The following is a 15,224-nucleotide window of genomic DNA, read 5'->3' as shown; positions in this document are numbered from 1 at the left end:
CTCCACCCACAGGAGGTGTTGAATCAAAACTTAAGGGCGAAATCTAAACTGTCTCCTAAACCGCAGTGAGCAGCGCTCCGTCCAGAGAAAGCTGGACTCACCAACGTTATATCTTTTGTCTCTTCCCTTCTTCCGTATAAAGCATCACAGACCAGCCAGGTTGATAAACATGAGCGTGCTGTGTGCATTTTACGGACGTCACCTTGCAGTTTTTCTGGGTATGGAAGTTCAAATTTTTCAAACTGTTACCTCACTGCCATTTGAATCTGCCAATTATGCAAAATTGCCTAGTGCAGCTTTTACTTTCTCACTAACTCTCCATCCTCTCTCCTTGATAATGGTTGATACTCTGGTACAGAGATGACTGCATCCAGTATGGCCTGGATCTTTTTTTCTTTTCTGTCAAGGGTTTTCACACCTAGTAAACTGACAACAAGCCACCCTGAGGACCAGCCAGTCTGGGTCTTTGAGGAGGAGAGAGTGTAGCAGCTCCCCTCATTGCTGCTATGGCACCCAGGGCTCGGAGCCAGACCATCCAAATGCTGACGTCACCTCCACTTCTGCGGACTGCAAAGGCCCCGCTGGTCGAGTGGGAGGGAGGGAAGGAAGCAGGGAGGGAGGGATGGAGAGAGAGAATAAAGTGATTGGTTTACCGGCCCCCTTCTCCATGACACATCATGAAAATAAAAGTCCTCGAGGCCTAAATTATCGCATTCACCTTACCAGTGCACTCTCAGATGTTGTTTTAGAGAGGAGTCCAGACCAATACCAGGCCTGCGGCTAACAGCCGTCCCGACCACAATGTCTGTCACTGCTCTCTGAATAAATAAATAAACAAAGTCAGGACAAAGGTCACTATCGGTTTTGGCGAGGAAACTTCCATGGTTCTTTTTTTACATATTGTTAGAGGTTTTCCCCCCACAAAAAGGTTTTTTGCGAGCAGTTCCAGTGATGAAATGGAAACTTGCACTTTTGTGTGTGTGTGTGTGTGTTTTATTGCCTGAGGGTAGAATTCTCCCTTTCTCTGGTGTCTCATGTACAGACCAGTGTAAGAACAACATGTGTAAATGAAATTTTGTAATGCTAATATGGGAGGTCTGTGTGGTTTGCTCTGTGGGGCAGCCAGGCCTATCCTATTTTCTTAACTTTATTCTCAGGATATCCGAAATAATTTTTTTTTTAAATGTAAGAGGCATTGTTCAGATTTCCATTCTGAAATTTAGAAAAAAAAAAAAAAAAAGGTCAGATTCCTTGGTTATGTGTTTATTTTAATTTTTTTGATGTGTCAAAGTCTATATGTAAGATTGATAAATGATGACTTCACACTGGTGTGACAGATGCAGAATCAGTGACATGGACAACAGGATCCCACAATATTGCCTCTCACTTGGAAATAATTTCCTGAAATAAATAAAAGATTAAGTGCCACACCTAGTGGTTGAAGGGGGTAGAGCATTTACAACTCTTACTCCAATCAGGACAAGGAGCAGTTGCTGAAGGTGATGATAGAGCACCAGAAATGCCCCGAAGACAGTCAAACAATAACTTTGTACGCTTAGGATTCACTGCACTAAAGCTCTTTCTACCTATTTCAAGCAGAAATGTCTCTCCCTAACTTCTCTCTGTCTTAAAGCTGCTGACACATCTCATCTGTGAATTATCCACTTGTAATTATTCCCTGCAATGATCTGCAGAGTTGACATGCAGCCAGTTTCTGGATGTCATTGTGGAGTGGAGGAGTGCCAGCCCACATGGCTTTCCCAGAAGGTAGGTGAGGTCGAAGGCCCGGTTACTGCAATCTCAACTGAAGTAAATGAGAAGGGACGAGGTTGTAATGATCACAAACGGCGTCATTTTGGTAGGCCCGACCGCCACTGACCAGCTCAGTTGTCTCCTGTTTACGAGGTCGCATAGGTCAGCGTGTAGGCCTGCGTCTGGAAAACCCTCAAATAATTGAATAATATATATGCATATTCCACAATTACAGCCTCTCCAACAATTATCATTAATTTTGGGGGAGCGTAGTCCAGGATGCACAATAAAAGACGCGTGACGGGATGATTGACCTCATTACGCACATTATGCAGATATTTGCTTTCTGGCGAACCTCTAATTGTTCAAAAGGCCTATGATGAGCAAAGGAAAAGAGCTGATCCACGGTCAGTGCCGACTACGCAGCAATTACTCATTTCAGTTCAGTTTTGATTCAACAGATTAACAGAGGGGGAAGCGTATGATTGGTCATTGAACTTTCTTCCAACTCTGCTTAATTTCACCCTTGAATCAAAACTCCCTTAGGAAAAGAGCTATTGTAATCCTATAATGAATTTCTAAGGAATTTAGAGCCGCAAGTCCCCATGGGAATATTCCAGGAATATTCCAGTGGTATCATAGGAGATTAAAAAAAAATACCGTTAAATACAATAAAGGCGCTATAAACTCACTGTCTGGTACCGCAGACACGCTACAATTCCCTGTAGGAATATTACAGTGACTTTTTTTTCTTAGGGCTGCTTCAATCCCAGTCCGGTTCAGTTTTGTGCGCTCGCTAGGACCCTGAAGCAACCTCACATCGGGTAGTGTGAGTGACTGAGTGAGTGTGTGTGTGTGTGTGTGTGTGTGTGTGTGTATGTGGGGGGGGGGGGGGGGGGGGGGGGGGACTACATGAAATGTCATCTTCAACATCTTAAAAACGAAGAAACAGAAAACTGGAAATCTCCACACGTGACAGGAGCACGGCGCTATATGAGAAAAAGCAGCAAGCATCAGGACCAGTTGGGAGTCAAGTCACCGCTCAACCTCAGCAGCGCGCAAAACGCAGACGATCCAGTGGAGAGGAGATACTTACCGGCTCTCGTTCTCTGCTCTCAGCCCCCCAGAAACCAACAGAAGTGAGTTTGCTGCTACTGTGCTACAGGACGCGGGACGCGCTTGGGTCAGGAAAACGCAGGTAAACGGAATCTAAGCCTTTACTAAGAGGAGGAAATCCCCGCTCACCACCACCACCACCGTTTTCCTCCTCCTCGGACCTCTGTTCTCTCCTGAAGACTTAAGTTTTTCATACAAAGAGGGATGCTGCATGTTCCCGAGCCGCACTTGCACTCAGAGGGAACCTAAAAGTGGACCGGAGCGGAATTACACTTCATTTGATGCAAGGTATATAGACGAACACGTTGTTTCACGGAGCGCCTTGGCGACGATTACGCACGCTTTGTGCTCATTTATGGAGGGGGGCTGTTTGAGCAGAACGCATTGCCTTTGCATCTGCGATTGTTATAGCACATTAACACACAGAAGAGCTATTCATTTTGTTTATCCCTCCCTCCCCCCGACACCAGCACACATCATTGTTTAGGTAGGTGTTGATCTTGTTACACTGTTATCACAATAACCTCCTTTGTCATTCTCCCCGCAGCGCTCCAAAACGGACACTTTAGTGACTGAAGGATCGGCGCGCTTCATAAAATGATTCCAATCGACGGTGTGACACCATGTCGCATCTCGTCTGATGTTTGACACATTTGGGGATCGACCTAAGAAACTGGAGGAGGACACTAAAACAAAACAGAGAATTCATCCCAAGCCCCCGCTGGCACTTTTTTTTCTACTGGAGTCGGAACAACAGATCGCCGTCCAGATGCAGTTTCGACTGTTCTCATTTGCCCTGATCGTATTGAACTGTATGGAGTACAGCAACTGTCAGGCGCCGTCGCACCGCTGGAGAAGAAACAAAAGAGGTACAAGGGGGGTTATACGGGGCTTAGCAGCATCCAGGGGGTGAGTGTGGGAGAGCCATGAGTTTGGATACTGCATGGGTCACGGGAGTCAACGGTTTATAACAATCCCAAACAATGTCGTTCACACATTCTCCAAAAGTCCAGCTTCTTCTAGTCTGTATGCACTTTCTGTATGTAGTCTACTCAGAGAGCTCAGTGCGCACAGGGACACGGAAAGTCAGAATAAAAACAAATTCTGTGTGAAATAATCAGACATAAAATATTGCTAATGACCACCGTTTGATTTTACGCACAGATGAGAGCTGCCAATCCATCAATTGTAGATATTGTACAATTTAGGAACGTCTGAGACATTTCACAATGAAAAGAAATTAAAATCCATATTTAAATAGTCACAATTTAGTCTTTCTTCAGCATCTATTGTTACTTGTTAACCTCTTGGAACAAGATTTTCTGGATTATGTAATGATTTCACAGACAGTAGCTAATGCGTAAAATGTGCGCAAAATTGGCTTCGCGTGTCGCTGGCCACGATTAATGTTAAATCTGAAACCGTGTTGCTTCAGTGGATAGACTAGTTGTACTGAAACCACGCTGTCAGACAGACTATTAACGTTATTTCCCGATCTTGTGGCCCCAACCTGCCCGACAAAGAGCGCCCGAGATGTCTTTAATTAGATGTGAAACTGCTTGGATCAATTGGCCGGCAAAAAGCTGCCGGTGCGGATCGGTCTATACAGAGCGGTGGCTTATAGGGGGGCGTATTGTGGGAGTTATTTAATGAATAGATACGGAATCCCCTTCCTTTGACTTATGAATTGCACATCTCCACTCTAACCCCCCTAAGCTGGTTTTAATTGATCTCATAACCACTTTGAACAGTTGGTAGGAAACCCGCATAACAATCGCCCAGGGGAAGCGCAGGGGTGGGGGGGGGGGGGGGGGGTCAGCCCCTTTGTAAATACGACTCTATACTCTGAATGAATGAGGAGACAGTGGGATTAGGATAGTGGCCCCCAGCAAGTCCCCTTTAGACCTGTGACATAACACATAACCCGGGTCCTTACGGTGGCCATGCGAGTGTCACTGGATCCGAAGTGCGCGCAGGGACTAGTGGACCGCTGGACCGCTGGGCCGCTGTACCAGTCCACACAGTATGGTAGTACAGTGGGATAACTCATCTAAAGTCACATTTTGGAGAGGAGGGCTTGTAAATTGTAAGGCAATCACAGATTTAATCATATGCGCTGCGTGCCAGGGGGAACCTCCACACTCTACAAGCCCTCCACTGCCCATCTGCAAATAATCAGGCAATCACTGCGGGGTACTGGCACACACACACGTTTTTCTGCTCCTCTGTGTGTTTTTTCTCTAAGGACTATGTGATCTCAGATACTATGTAATATAATTTCCTTAATAGGATCAAACTTTTTTGGAACTGGTTAAATTTGGAAGGTAGGTTTTAGGGGGTTAAGCAGCAAATGTAGTCTACAGGTTCATCTATTTATGTGTGTTTATCTGTATGGAGTGTGTGTGTGTGTGTGTGTGTGTGTGTGTGTGTGTGTGTTGGGGGGGTGGGGGGACCGGTGGGGTTGAGATCTTGAGATCAAGAGGTTAACTTACACATTTGACCCTAGGAAGAACTTTAGGCTGAGCACTGCACATTATTACCGCAAGCTCTCCGGACTTCTTAGAGTGGATGTTACACTTGTCAAACTAATCTCATGCAACAATGTACAGGCTTTGCCCTTATAGTTACGCTGGATGATGGTGTGTGTATGTGTGTGTGTGTGCGTGTGTGTGGGGGGAACCAGAACTTAAGGCCCAAAGTGACATTCTAGTAAGTGGTGGCAGCCAGCCAAGTTTTAGGTATTTGCTTCCTTCCTTTATTTATCACGGTTGTATTGAGAGAAGCATGTGTAAGAGATCACTGTTCAATAGGCTCTGAAATGCTTGAATATTTTTCTAGCCCTCAAGGTTCCTGTGACAGCTTTATATACAGTCTGTCTGGCATGCACAGGGAGCTATCCAAACCGTTCAGGAGTGTTGAGTCCCAGACACATTCTAAACTCAATTTGAATTTGGCCACACTCCGCTCCCCAGGCATACCTATTTTATGCATAACAAAACATATACTGCATAATTTAGCAAATGTCTTTGCCTTGTAAATTTTATGTGGATGAAAAAGTTTTGCCGTTGATATATGTACATGACCGGATTACCGAGTGAGGTGTAAGGGATGTAGACTCCATTATAATTAGGGGATGTCAAGAGAGAAAAAATTGCAGATGACTAGAGCCCACTAGAACCCACTAAAATGTTTGAGCGCAGTCTAGATTGGGATCTTTGTGCGGTTTCTGGGCTGATCTTGTCTTGCTTACATACTGCATGGCATGACCCAACCCTCCAGTTTGGCTGTGGTAATTGTTTTTTTTTTTCTTCATATAAAACAGATGACAAAACATATTAAATTTACACCTCCTTACCCCCTATCCTGCCCAGTAGAAACAGGGAAATCATGCCAATGAGCCCTGCTATGATATCATAGCTAGACTCAAGGGTATTACTTTTCATTTTTATTCTCTGGCTAATGATGCCACCTGCTGACTACATAAAATCAGGCTCAAGTACCAACGCTGCCTGAAGGAGCAGAGATACACCGTGGGCCCCAAGACGTTTAAACAAGCAATGAATAGGTAATAGCAGTCGGAGTAGTGAAAAGTTGCCATGTGATACTGTTAACCCTTCCATTTCTATTCTGCCTGTTCAACATTAAAATCCCAAATTTTGACCTAGAAATTCCCAAACAGGCCACGACATGTTTAGGATTGTGTTCAGCTGTATAATTTAATACAATGTCTGCGTTCCCAGATATTTTGAAGGACAAACCTGATTAGATGAAACTGGGTGGAGGAGGTAGTGAGGTCAGAAATGCGAGACATTTTGTACCAATGGTGACAGTATATGGTCAGTGCCAAGGGTGTGTGGGCCTTGTTTTTAAGGCTAAAACACACAGAAAACAGTCCTGCTGCGTAGCCGAATATGCCGTTCCTTAAAAGAGGAATCACGCAGACAGTCATGAAAATAAAGGTCAATTTCTGATTGATTTTCGATAGAGTGATACAAACTGAAAGCTAATATCTTGGTATTTAAAGAATGATTCAGAGGGAGAAAATCAAGGCGTGGGACGAAACTTGAGATTCTCAGATGTTTCAATTCTGAGTTTGCTGTGTGGTTTTACTTTATATTGTTGATAACAGAGCTGGGAAAACATGATTTGGAAACGTTTGTAAGTAATATGCAGTTTTTGGCGGTTTAAAAATTTGAATGTCATGGCATCTTTGGATGCAGTTTAAGAGATTCAGCCCTAGAAGACTCAAAGACACAGTGATTTCTCTCTTTCTCGGTGTCTCTCTCCCCCCTCTCTCTCTCTCTCTAAGCCCTGGAAATCAGGCCTCTATGTGCTGAAAGCTTACACAAGGTCCCAGGTTTGTGGGTGTAAGTGTTAATGTTGGATCCCGGTACTCCAGCGCAATATAATATGTTGATTAAGTGCCTAACGGCGAGGAGAGAGAATGCTCCAAGAGGCTGCTTTTAAAACCAGCCTTGCCACTCTGCCGTTGGAAAAAGTGAAAAAGTACTGCAGATATGGCATGTCTTTTAACAAGGCTTTTTCACATGATGCCACTCTAATCCGGGTGATGGGAGCCCTGCGCCCTGCTGAGTGTCGGGACTTTTTTTTTTTCTTATTCCACAAAGCTGTAGAACTTAAAAAAAATAAATAAATTCCACGGTACGTTTCTTCTCAGGCACCAGGTCGTCCCGCGGATTGATCGCTTTACGGAAATGCTGAAAAGTGATCTGAGGTTGATGGTGTGGAATAGCACTAACACCGCCCCCCCCCCCCCCCCCCCCCCCCCCCTCCCCACCACACACACACACACACACCACCCCCAATGTCCTCGGAGGTTGCGCTGCTGAGGAAAGGAGGTGGGGGTGAGGGGGGGGGGGGGGGGCTTTTTAGGGATGAGGAAGGCATATTTAAGCAGATCAGCTGGAAACGGCTGAATGTGAACAGCATCACCTGAGAGGGATTACAGCGAGCCAAGTCCTGACCTGAGCCCGAGCTCCGGCGTCAAGGAACAGAGCTCTGTCTTTTCTCTCCCAGGCCCCATCAGCCAAGCTCCTATAAGTGTGCACTTGTGTGTGTGTGAGAGTGTGTGTGTGTGTGTGTGTGTGTGTTATAGAGAGACAGAGAGAGACAGAGAGAGAGTACGGGGAGATACACGGACAACATTGCAGGTGCATTTTCCTGATGCACTAATCAAGACATCAGTCCAGAACAACGTACATACCCTTCGTAACACCCCCCCCCTCCTCCTGCCCCCCTCCCCCCACCCTTCCCGTGGACCAATTATAACCGTGACCCGCCCTGGGGATTATCATGGCCATTAGGCTTTAGGGACAATGATTCACTTCTGTGCTGTATTGATAAATCACATTAGTCTGACCCAGTCTTCGAACTCCACGGAAAGACTAGCTCCTTGTTTGACCTACTAACCCATGCATGTCGATCCTGGCCCGTAGTGCAGCTCCTGCTCCGAGTCACAGCGGTATCAGATGAAGCCGGTGAAAGGCTCCTCAGTGCGCTGATGCCATGCTACACTGCTGAAAACCCCAGCAGAGGAAAAAACATGCAGTGGCATGAACTTTCTCCTGGGGAGACAGACAGAGAGAGAGATTCTTTCGGGCCCCACGTGACAAACCGAGGATGATCCGTCTCTCTTTTTCTTTGTTTTCCCTTAGAAAACAATTAGAGGCAATCTATTCTCCCGTCTCGCCTCCATCCAAAAAACTCAATTAAGCCTAATTAATTTAAATCGGCCCAATGATTCTTTACTCTCAGTTGGTGCGGTAGGTTTGTGAACTGAGTGAGGTGAGGGAAAAGGGGGAGGGGGGGGGGGGGGGTCGTATTCATCTCTCAGCTCTTTGGGTGTTGTTTCGTGTACGAGCAGAGACTGAGCAGGATCCATTTCACGCGGGCGAGAAAAGCTTGTTTTGTAACACTTCTGCACTTTTCCATCCATCACATCACAGCGGAGAAACATTCATTGTGCGCAGATTTGGTCCCTCCTTTATTTTTTTCGGGGAGAATACGCGAGGGGATCTTCTCTCCCACCCTCAATCACTGTCATCAGAGAATCCCATATGCTGGCAGAGCTAAATGCCAAACAGATGTTTTTCTTTCAGGCTACATTTTACCACACTGTAAAAGTTCATTTTCGGAAATGTGAAATAAAATGAACTTATTATATAAATCTTATAATACACCCCATATTTCCCCATGGTGATTGGAAACTCCAGAGCAGCGCACAAAAAGTCCAGTGTCCCTTCCGAGTGCGAGGGAGATTTTGTGAGCCTCACCTATGCTATTCTCTCAGGAGCTCACTCCCCAGAAGCAATTATACCTTAATATGTTTCCTTATAAAGCTACTAAATATGACCAGCCAATTTGTTCCGATTCTCTCAAGTTTATTGGGCCATAAAAATTCTAATGTGGGAATCATTTCTAAGTGCCACGCATAAAACAACAACACAAAAGAAGCATTTTTAAAAAAAAATGAGTCATACATACGGCTTCACAGGTAGGAGAGCTGCCCAGAGCCGGAGATGGAGCCCCTCAGGCTTACACTGAAATGCACTTCCAGACTACTTACCTCTCACATTACTAATACACACCTCCGAAAGAATTCAGTTCAGAGCTGTTTAGAGGTAATGACGTGGTTACAATAGGCATCCGTGATGTTTTTCCCCCCAAGAATCTGATCACTGGAATTGTTAAAAATGACCAATTTCCCATTGTTAGAGAGATTTGATTTACCATATAAAGTGGCCAACTAGAATTGAACCAACTATTTGGCATGCTGCGTAGTAACTGAGCCTATTTGACGGGCCATGAATTTGATAGCCCACCCTCCACCTGCCCTAGATGTGTAGAAGGGCCATACAGATTTGGAGATGCATGAGAGCCAGGAAGGATGCTTAAAGTCCCAGTGTTGTGTTTCCACCAAAGGCCACATACTGTATCTGCTCTTGTTTGCCATGTCAGTGTGCGTGCAGACTAGTACCTACTTTGCATCGATCTGCAAGGCCTGGAAATTTGAAACTCAGGAGGCCTCTTGAGAAAATACACCAACGTGTGTGGAAACACACACAAACCTAGGTACTCACACACACACACACACAGACTCTTGTTTGGCGCTAAGGGCTATTTGCATCCATGCCTGTTCGAATGGCTGCTGCTGTAACAACGGGGAGGCATGGGGCTGTGATCCGGAGCACAGAGCGCTACCCCCCTCCCCACCCCTTAACACTCGACAGATGGACAAGCCTCCTTTTTTCCCCCTCTCTCTGCTTTTATGGGACCTCTAATTATGCTTACACACCACATCAAAATAAAGCTCAGCATGCAATGCCTTTGGTATGGAGAGGAAGTGAGCTGGTCAGATGCAATAAAGCATCTCTCTGTGGAGCTCGCCTGTAATTTGTCGGTCCGACTATGGACACGGAGGTAAAGGTAAAGGTGCTGCTGCCCCCTTAGTCGCCCACTGCCTGCCTGATTCACTGTGTCCATCTGTTGAGTCACAGCGAGTACTGATACGCTCATGTTGAGGACAATAACATGTTGAATACATTTGAAAATACTTGATGAACGTGAGGGGCACTTGGGTTACGTTGCTAAGAGTAATTTGCCAATGTTGCCATGAAGCCGTGTAAAAATGTGGCGAAATAATTCAAACACACATCAAGTAGTGCAAATATCTGAAAGCATATTTTTGCCCCACCCTGGATGCACCCGAGGCTCAGACTGTAGACAGGCTCTGTTATGGCTTTGTTATGGTTTTGGCTGAGGTTGGGGTTAATGTTGGTAATTGGGCACCCTTAGACTAAATGAAGACTTGCCTGTGGAATTAGACCTGGACTAGTCGGGACAAGAGCTTTGAATGCTACAGTGAGTAAGGCTTACACTGGATTTAGATGCTTTTTTTTTTTTTTTTTTTGGGCACAGAGCTGTGTTGAGGCTGGCTTGTGCTTCTATCTCTTCGCTCTCAGGCCTTGTGGTGTGAGGAGGGGAAGGCCTCATGGCGGCCTGCGGAGTGCAGAAGCACCCGGTGTGTTTTTAATCAGGAACAAGGCTGGTAGTCATTACTGGGCCTCGATGCTGAGCTCATTGTCTCTCTGACTCCCTCTGCGGAGGGAGAGATGGAGAGAGAGAGAGAGAGTGAAGGAAAAAAAGAGGGAGATATAGCGTGCATGTCAGATGTAAAGAGGTCTTAGAGGGTCATCCCCTCTAGATTTATGTGGTCAGAACAGAAGGAGTGGGGAAAAGGAAAGTGATGGGAAGAGAGCTTGCAGGGAGTGGTGGAAGAATAATTGAATGAGACATATATCCGTCTGTTTTCAGGACAAACCAATAAGATTTCAGATCAATCATGTAATGGAAGCTACAATAAGCAACTTTTTTGCCTTGAGGCAGCAAAGTGTATTGCTGGTCCCGCCCTCCTCCCCCCTCAGTTGGTCAAGTTCACGCCCCAACACTTGTCACTCATCTGGCAGCGCTTGCTAGCTACACAGAAAACCTAGCAGACTGGCTAGCATCCTATCTGTCTAGCAGTAAACAAGAAGCTCTGCGTCACTTCTCAGCCCTTTTGTCTCCTTCAAACGGCTCCAGTGGGGAGAAACAGCGATGATGTTCACCATGTTTCTGAACGGGTCTTGTCTGCTGCACATTTAGCTTCCCTTTCTTACTGCTTTCCTCCATTGTCGTTGTTGCTATGACTTCCCTGCTCTGTGGCCGCTAGCCTTACCTTGCTAGCCACAACCGGCTCACCGCTGGCCACGCCCACGGCAAATGGTTTACGCCCCAAAACGCCTCCAACAAAAGCCAATTTCAGGCAAACAGGGGAATTTAGGCATGAACACGCAAAGTCACAGAAAGACACAGACTGTCTGACCTGAACCTTGCTGTAAGAAGTGGCCTAGTCATCTGTATGGATGATGTTGTGGGTTAACTTACAGACTGTCTGATTCTTTCTGTTAGATTGCAAGCATTAGAACGCACTCTGACACATTGCGTTTGAGTTATAATTATGTTTTCTCTTAAGCCAAGACAACGTATCCCCACCAGTCCCTCAGTATGGGCCCAGCCCTGTTCACTATAGTGCATGACTGGCCCAGTTGTTGTGTGGTTGTGGTCTTTGTTGTTGTTTGCCTTGTTGTTGTCTGTGTTGACTCAAGCCCATGTATGTTTTTGTGCTTTGCTCTGGCTGCATGCCACGCAGCCCTGGGACACAGATCCACTCACACATCTTGTAGGAAGAGAGAGTGGGGCTGTTGAGTGTAATTGTAGGGAGATTTGTAAGTTGGATTATGATTTTATGATTTTAACGCAACACATTTTTACGTTGCGCTTTGTCACAGAGGACATAAATTGTGGGGAGATTTTTTTTTTTTTTTACATTCCCTTCACCATTAGGGTTTCTTGCTAACCTTGTTTTAGGGGCCAGACAATGAAACAAGACTGTGGTAGAGACAAATGGTGGAGAGAAAGTAAAAGCTGAAAAGAAGAAGTCCATTAACATTTCTCAAATTCCTTCACTTTTTTTCCCTCTAGTTATGCACTTGTATTACATCTTGGCTGACTTCTCCTTAACTGGATATTATTTTATTTGAACCGGGGCCAGGTCTCAGGAGCACCGGCCTTAGCTGTGTAAACAACTGTCACCAGCAGGAGTCATAACTAATAGGTATCTGTAGACAGAGGTCACACGTAGTTTACATGTTTACCAGCTAATGGCTTTAGAGATGGTACTGCCTTGGAGCAGTAATGGACAGTAGAGAAGTGTAATGGACAATCTGGAGCTGGTTATCATCATCAATGAACACGAGTGCACACACGCATATGAATATGAATAGTCGTATTACAGGTTATATATATTCTTGAAAATAGCTCACAAGGTTGGATGTCTTACAAGGTAAAAGGTCGTTTTTCAGAGAATACATCTTCGAGAAAATTGTCCTGGACCAGTCTGACTGTTTAGAGAAGAGGAGACAACTCCTGTGGTTGAGTTATTATTGCATAGCTCTTTGGCACATCCAGTGCCTTGGGGCTTTGTTATAACAGCAGCCATTACATGACAACCCAATTTGCTGCTCATTTGTAGCAGTAAACACTGTAGCGTGTTGGCACCTGCCAGGTACAGCTTTATACATCTGACTCCGTTGCTTCCATGTAATAATACACTTAGGGATTTCGTGCCACCCAGGGCTTTGGATCGAAGCCCGTCTCCTAATCCAATAGTTCCTTGTATCCCAACATCTAACACCTTAGTTAGATTCTAGTTCACTCCCATACCCAAGATCACTTTTTTGTGACTGCTGCGCAGAATAGAGCAAATTACATTTCCGCACCCAGAAGCAGTAAGAATGCACACTAAACTTTTACTCAAGAGAAATGAACTGTCACAAACATCACTGTCATTTTGCTTCATGTGCTCCATTTTTACATTTTTTGGCCTGTGAAATATATTCATATTCCTGTAGTTTATGAAAGCATTGATCCCATGCCTCCCTCAGATGGCACCGCAGAGAAATGTAGACTCCTGAGGGCTCAGTGTGGGCTTTTAGAGCCAACACAACACAGGTAGTGCCAGGCGCTCAGGTTCAGTACTGTGGGCTTTTGAGGCCAGATGTGACCCAGACACCTGCAGGAGGAGGAGACGGCCGCTCTCAGCTGGATAGATCCATCTAAATAAACTGTACATTACAGGCCTGCTAAATCCCTCAGATGAACTCCTCTGTAATGACTACTTCAAAGTCTTACTGTGAGAGTGTGTGTGTGTGTGTGTGTGCCTGTACATCCATTTGTGTACAGGTGTGTAGCTCAGTTTCTCTTCCTGGTTCTAAAGTTGGTCCCTAGTTTGTTTGTAACTCAAATCAGTTTTTAAAGGACAGGCACAGGACTTCTTGATTGTGACCTTTTGTTCCTTTACTTGCCATTGGTTCAGCAGAAAGTTCCACTGATCTTGTATCTTGCATATAATTCAATGCCAGTCATTGCATTAATTGTGACTGACAATTGGTCTGTTTGTTTCCATTTATGGATTACTAGTAGGGTTAGACTGATATATCGGGCTGATATTGACCTTTTCTTAACAATCGGATATTGGCTAGTCATTGTCGTCCACCTCCAATATAATGGAGCTTCCTTACGTTTTTTACTTTTTAGGGGTGGCAGTGAACCCTACCATTTCAGAGGCTTTTCCACAGTGACTGGAATAAACTTCTGGGAGAAACACTGAATTTTTTGTGCATGGAAATGGTCAAATGTAAAAATAATAATGATCCACGCGAAATAATGCCTACCGGCAGCTTCACTCCAAAAACACTGGTATCATACCAACCTGAGCAAAATGATTTGCTTAAATAGTTTGCAATATTTAACCCTCTAATCACCACAATGGACCACTAATGGAATAGCCATTACTCTCATAGGAAGCAGACTTCATTTAAGCAAGAAAACAAGCAAGATAGTCTCCTGTGAAAGATCTAATGTAGATATTGGATCCAGCCCAGGTTTTTGGGGGAAGAATGAGGCTTTGATGTTTGGTTTTTCTGTGGCAGGCACCATGTGTGAAAGCGAGACTAGGTCGTTGCCATCTCTCTCCTGTGGAGCACTCCACTTTTGACCCTGGCGATCACCTCAGATCTCCCTGTGGGCCGCGGTGGGCAGGGAGGGGTGTGAGGTTGTATCTTGTTAAAGGGTTAATGAGGTAGAACTGTGTAGCAGACGGTTCATGTTCTGCCTGTTCGAGATCAGGGGGGAGGGAGGGGGGCTCCAGACTAGCTAGTCAACACTGTGACTTTTCTTTTTTTTCTCTCTTACAAAAGTGGTGAGTTCTTGCCGGGGGTTATTTAATCTCTGAGATCCTAATTTTTTTTTTTTTTTTTTGTCTCCATTTTTGGTGCTAAGCGCTCATTGCTGTGCACTGCACTTCCCAGAGATCACCTGTCAATCGAGCAGTGTGTCCAGTACTGTGACGTCTTTTTCCTTGAGTTTCTGTTAAATGAAGTTTGAGTTTCTGTAGGTGGCGCTCTGTTCTTTGTTCAGCCATGGTGGCTATCACTGCTGATACTAACTACCCAGTTCTTCTTCTGTTTATTCCAAACAAACCGGAAATGCAAAACAAATCACTTCCTGTGCACCAGAGGATTTTTCCTGGGAAAGTCCTACCAGACACGATGTTTAGAAAAGCTTTCATGACCTGGCTATAGGTTGATTGTGTTATATCAATCAGTGATATAGAGTAGAAAAACGCACATTTATTTATATGACAATTTCACAGGTTATTACTTTAAGATCTGTTTTTTTGCGACGCCACAAAAAAAGGACAGTATATCTCATCTGGGTTTCGTCACTATGTTGCG

At 45.0% G+C, this 15,224-nt stretch overlaps 1 protein-coding gene across 1 annotated transcript in view; it reads left to right on the top strand.

Annotated features, from left to right (window-relative positions):
* The first annotated feature begins 2,729 nt into the window (after positions 1 to 2,729).
* The window catches only part of rspo2 (R-spondin 2), a 57,163-nt gene continuing 44,668 nt past the window's right edge, over positions 2,730 to 15,224 (top strand). The window contains exons 1-2 of the mRNA XM_071902372.2: positions 2,730 to 3,156; positions 3,416 to 3,737. Coding sequence (XP_071758473.1) covers positions 3,509 to 3,737 — 229 coding nt within the window. The 5' untranslated portion in view covers positions 2,730 to 3,156; positions 3,416 to 3,508. The remainder of the gene's footprint in view (positions 3,157 to 3,415; positions 3,738 to 15,224) is intronic.

This window comes from Centroberyx gerrardi, chromosome 12 (genome assembly GCF_048128805.1).
Source record: "Centroberyx gerrardi isolate f3 chromosome 12, fCenGer3.hap1.cur.20231027, whole genome shotgun sequence".
In the NCBI taxonomy this organism is placed as follows: domain Eukaryota; kingdom Metazoa; phylum Chordata; class Actinopteri; order Beryciformes; family Berycidae; genus Centroberyx; species Centroberyx gerrardi.
The sequence above is the reverse complement of the archived record's forward strand: the minus strand, read 5'-3'. Positions and strand labels throughout refer to the sequence as shown.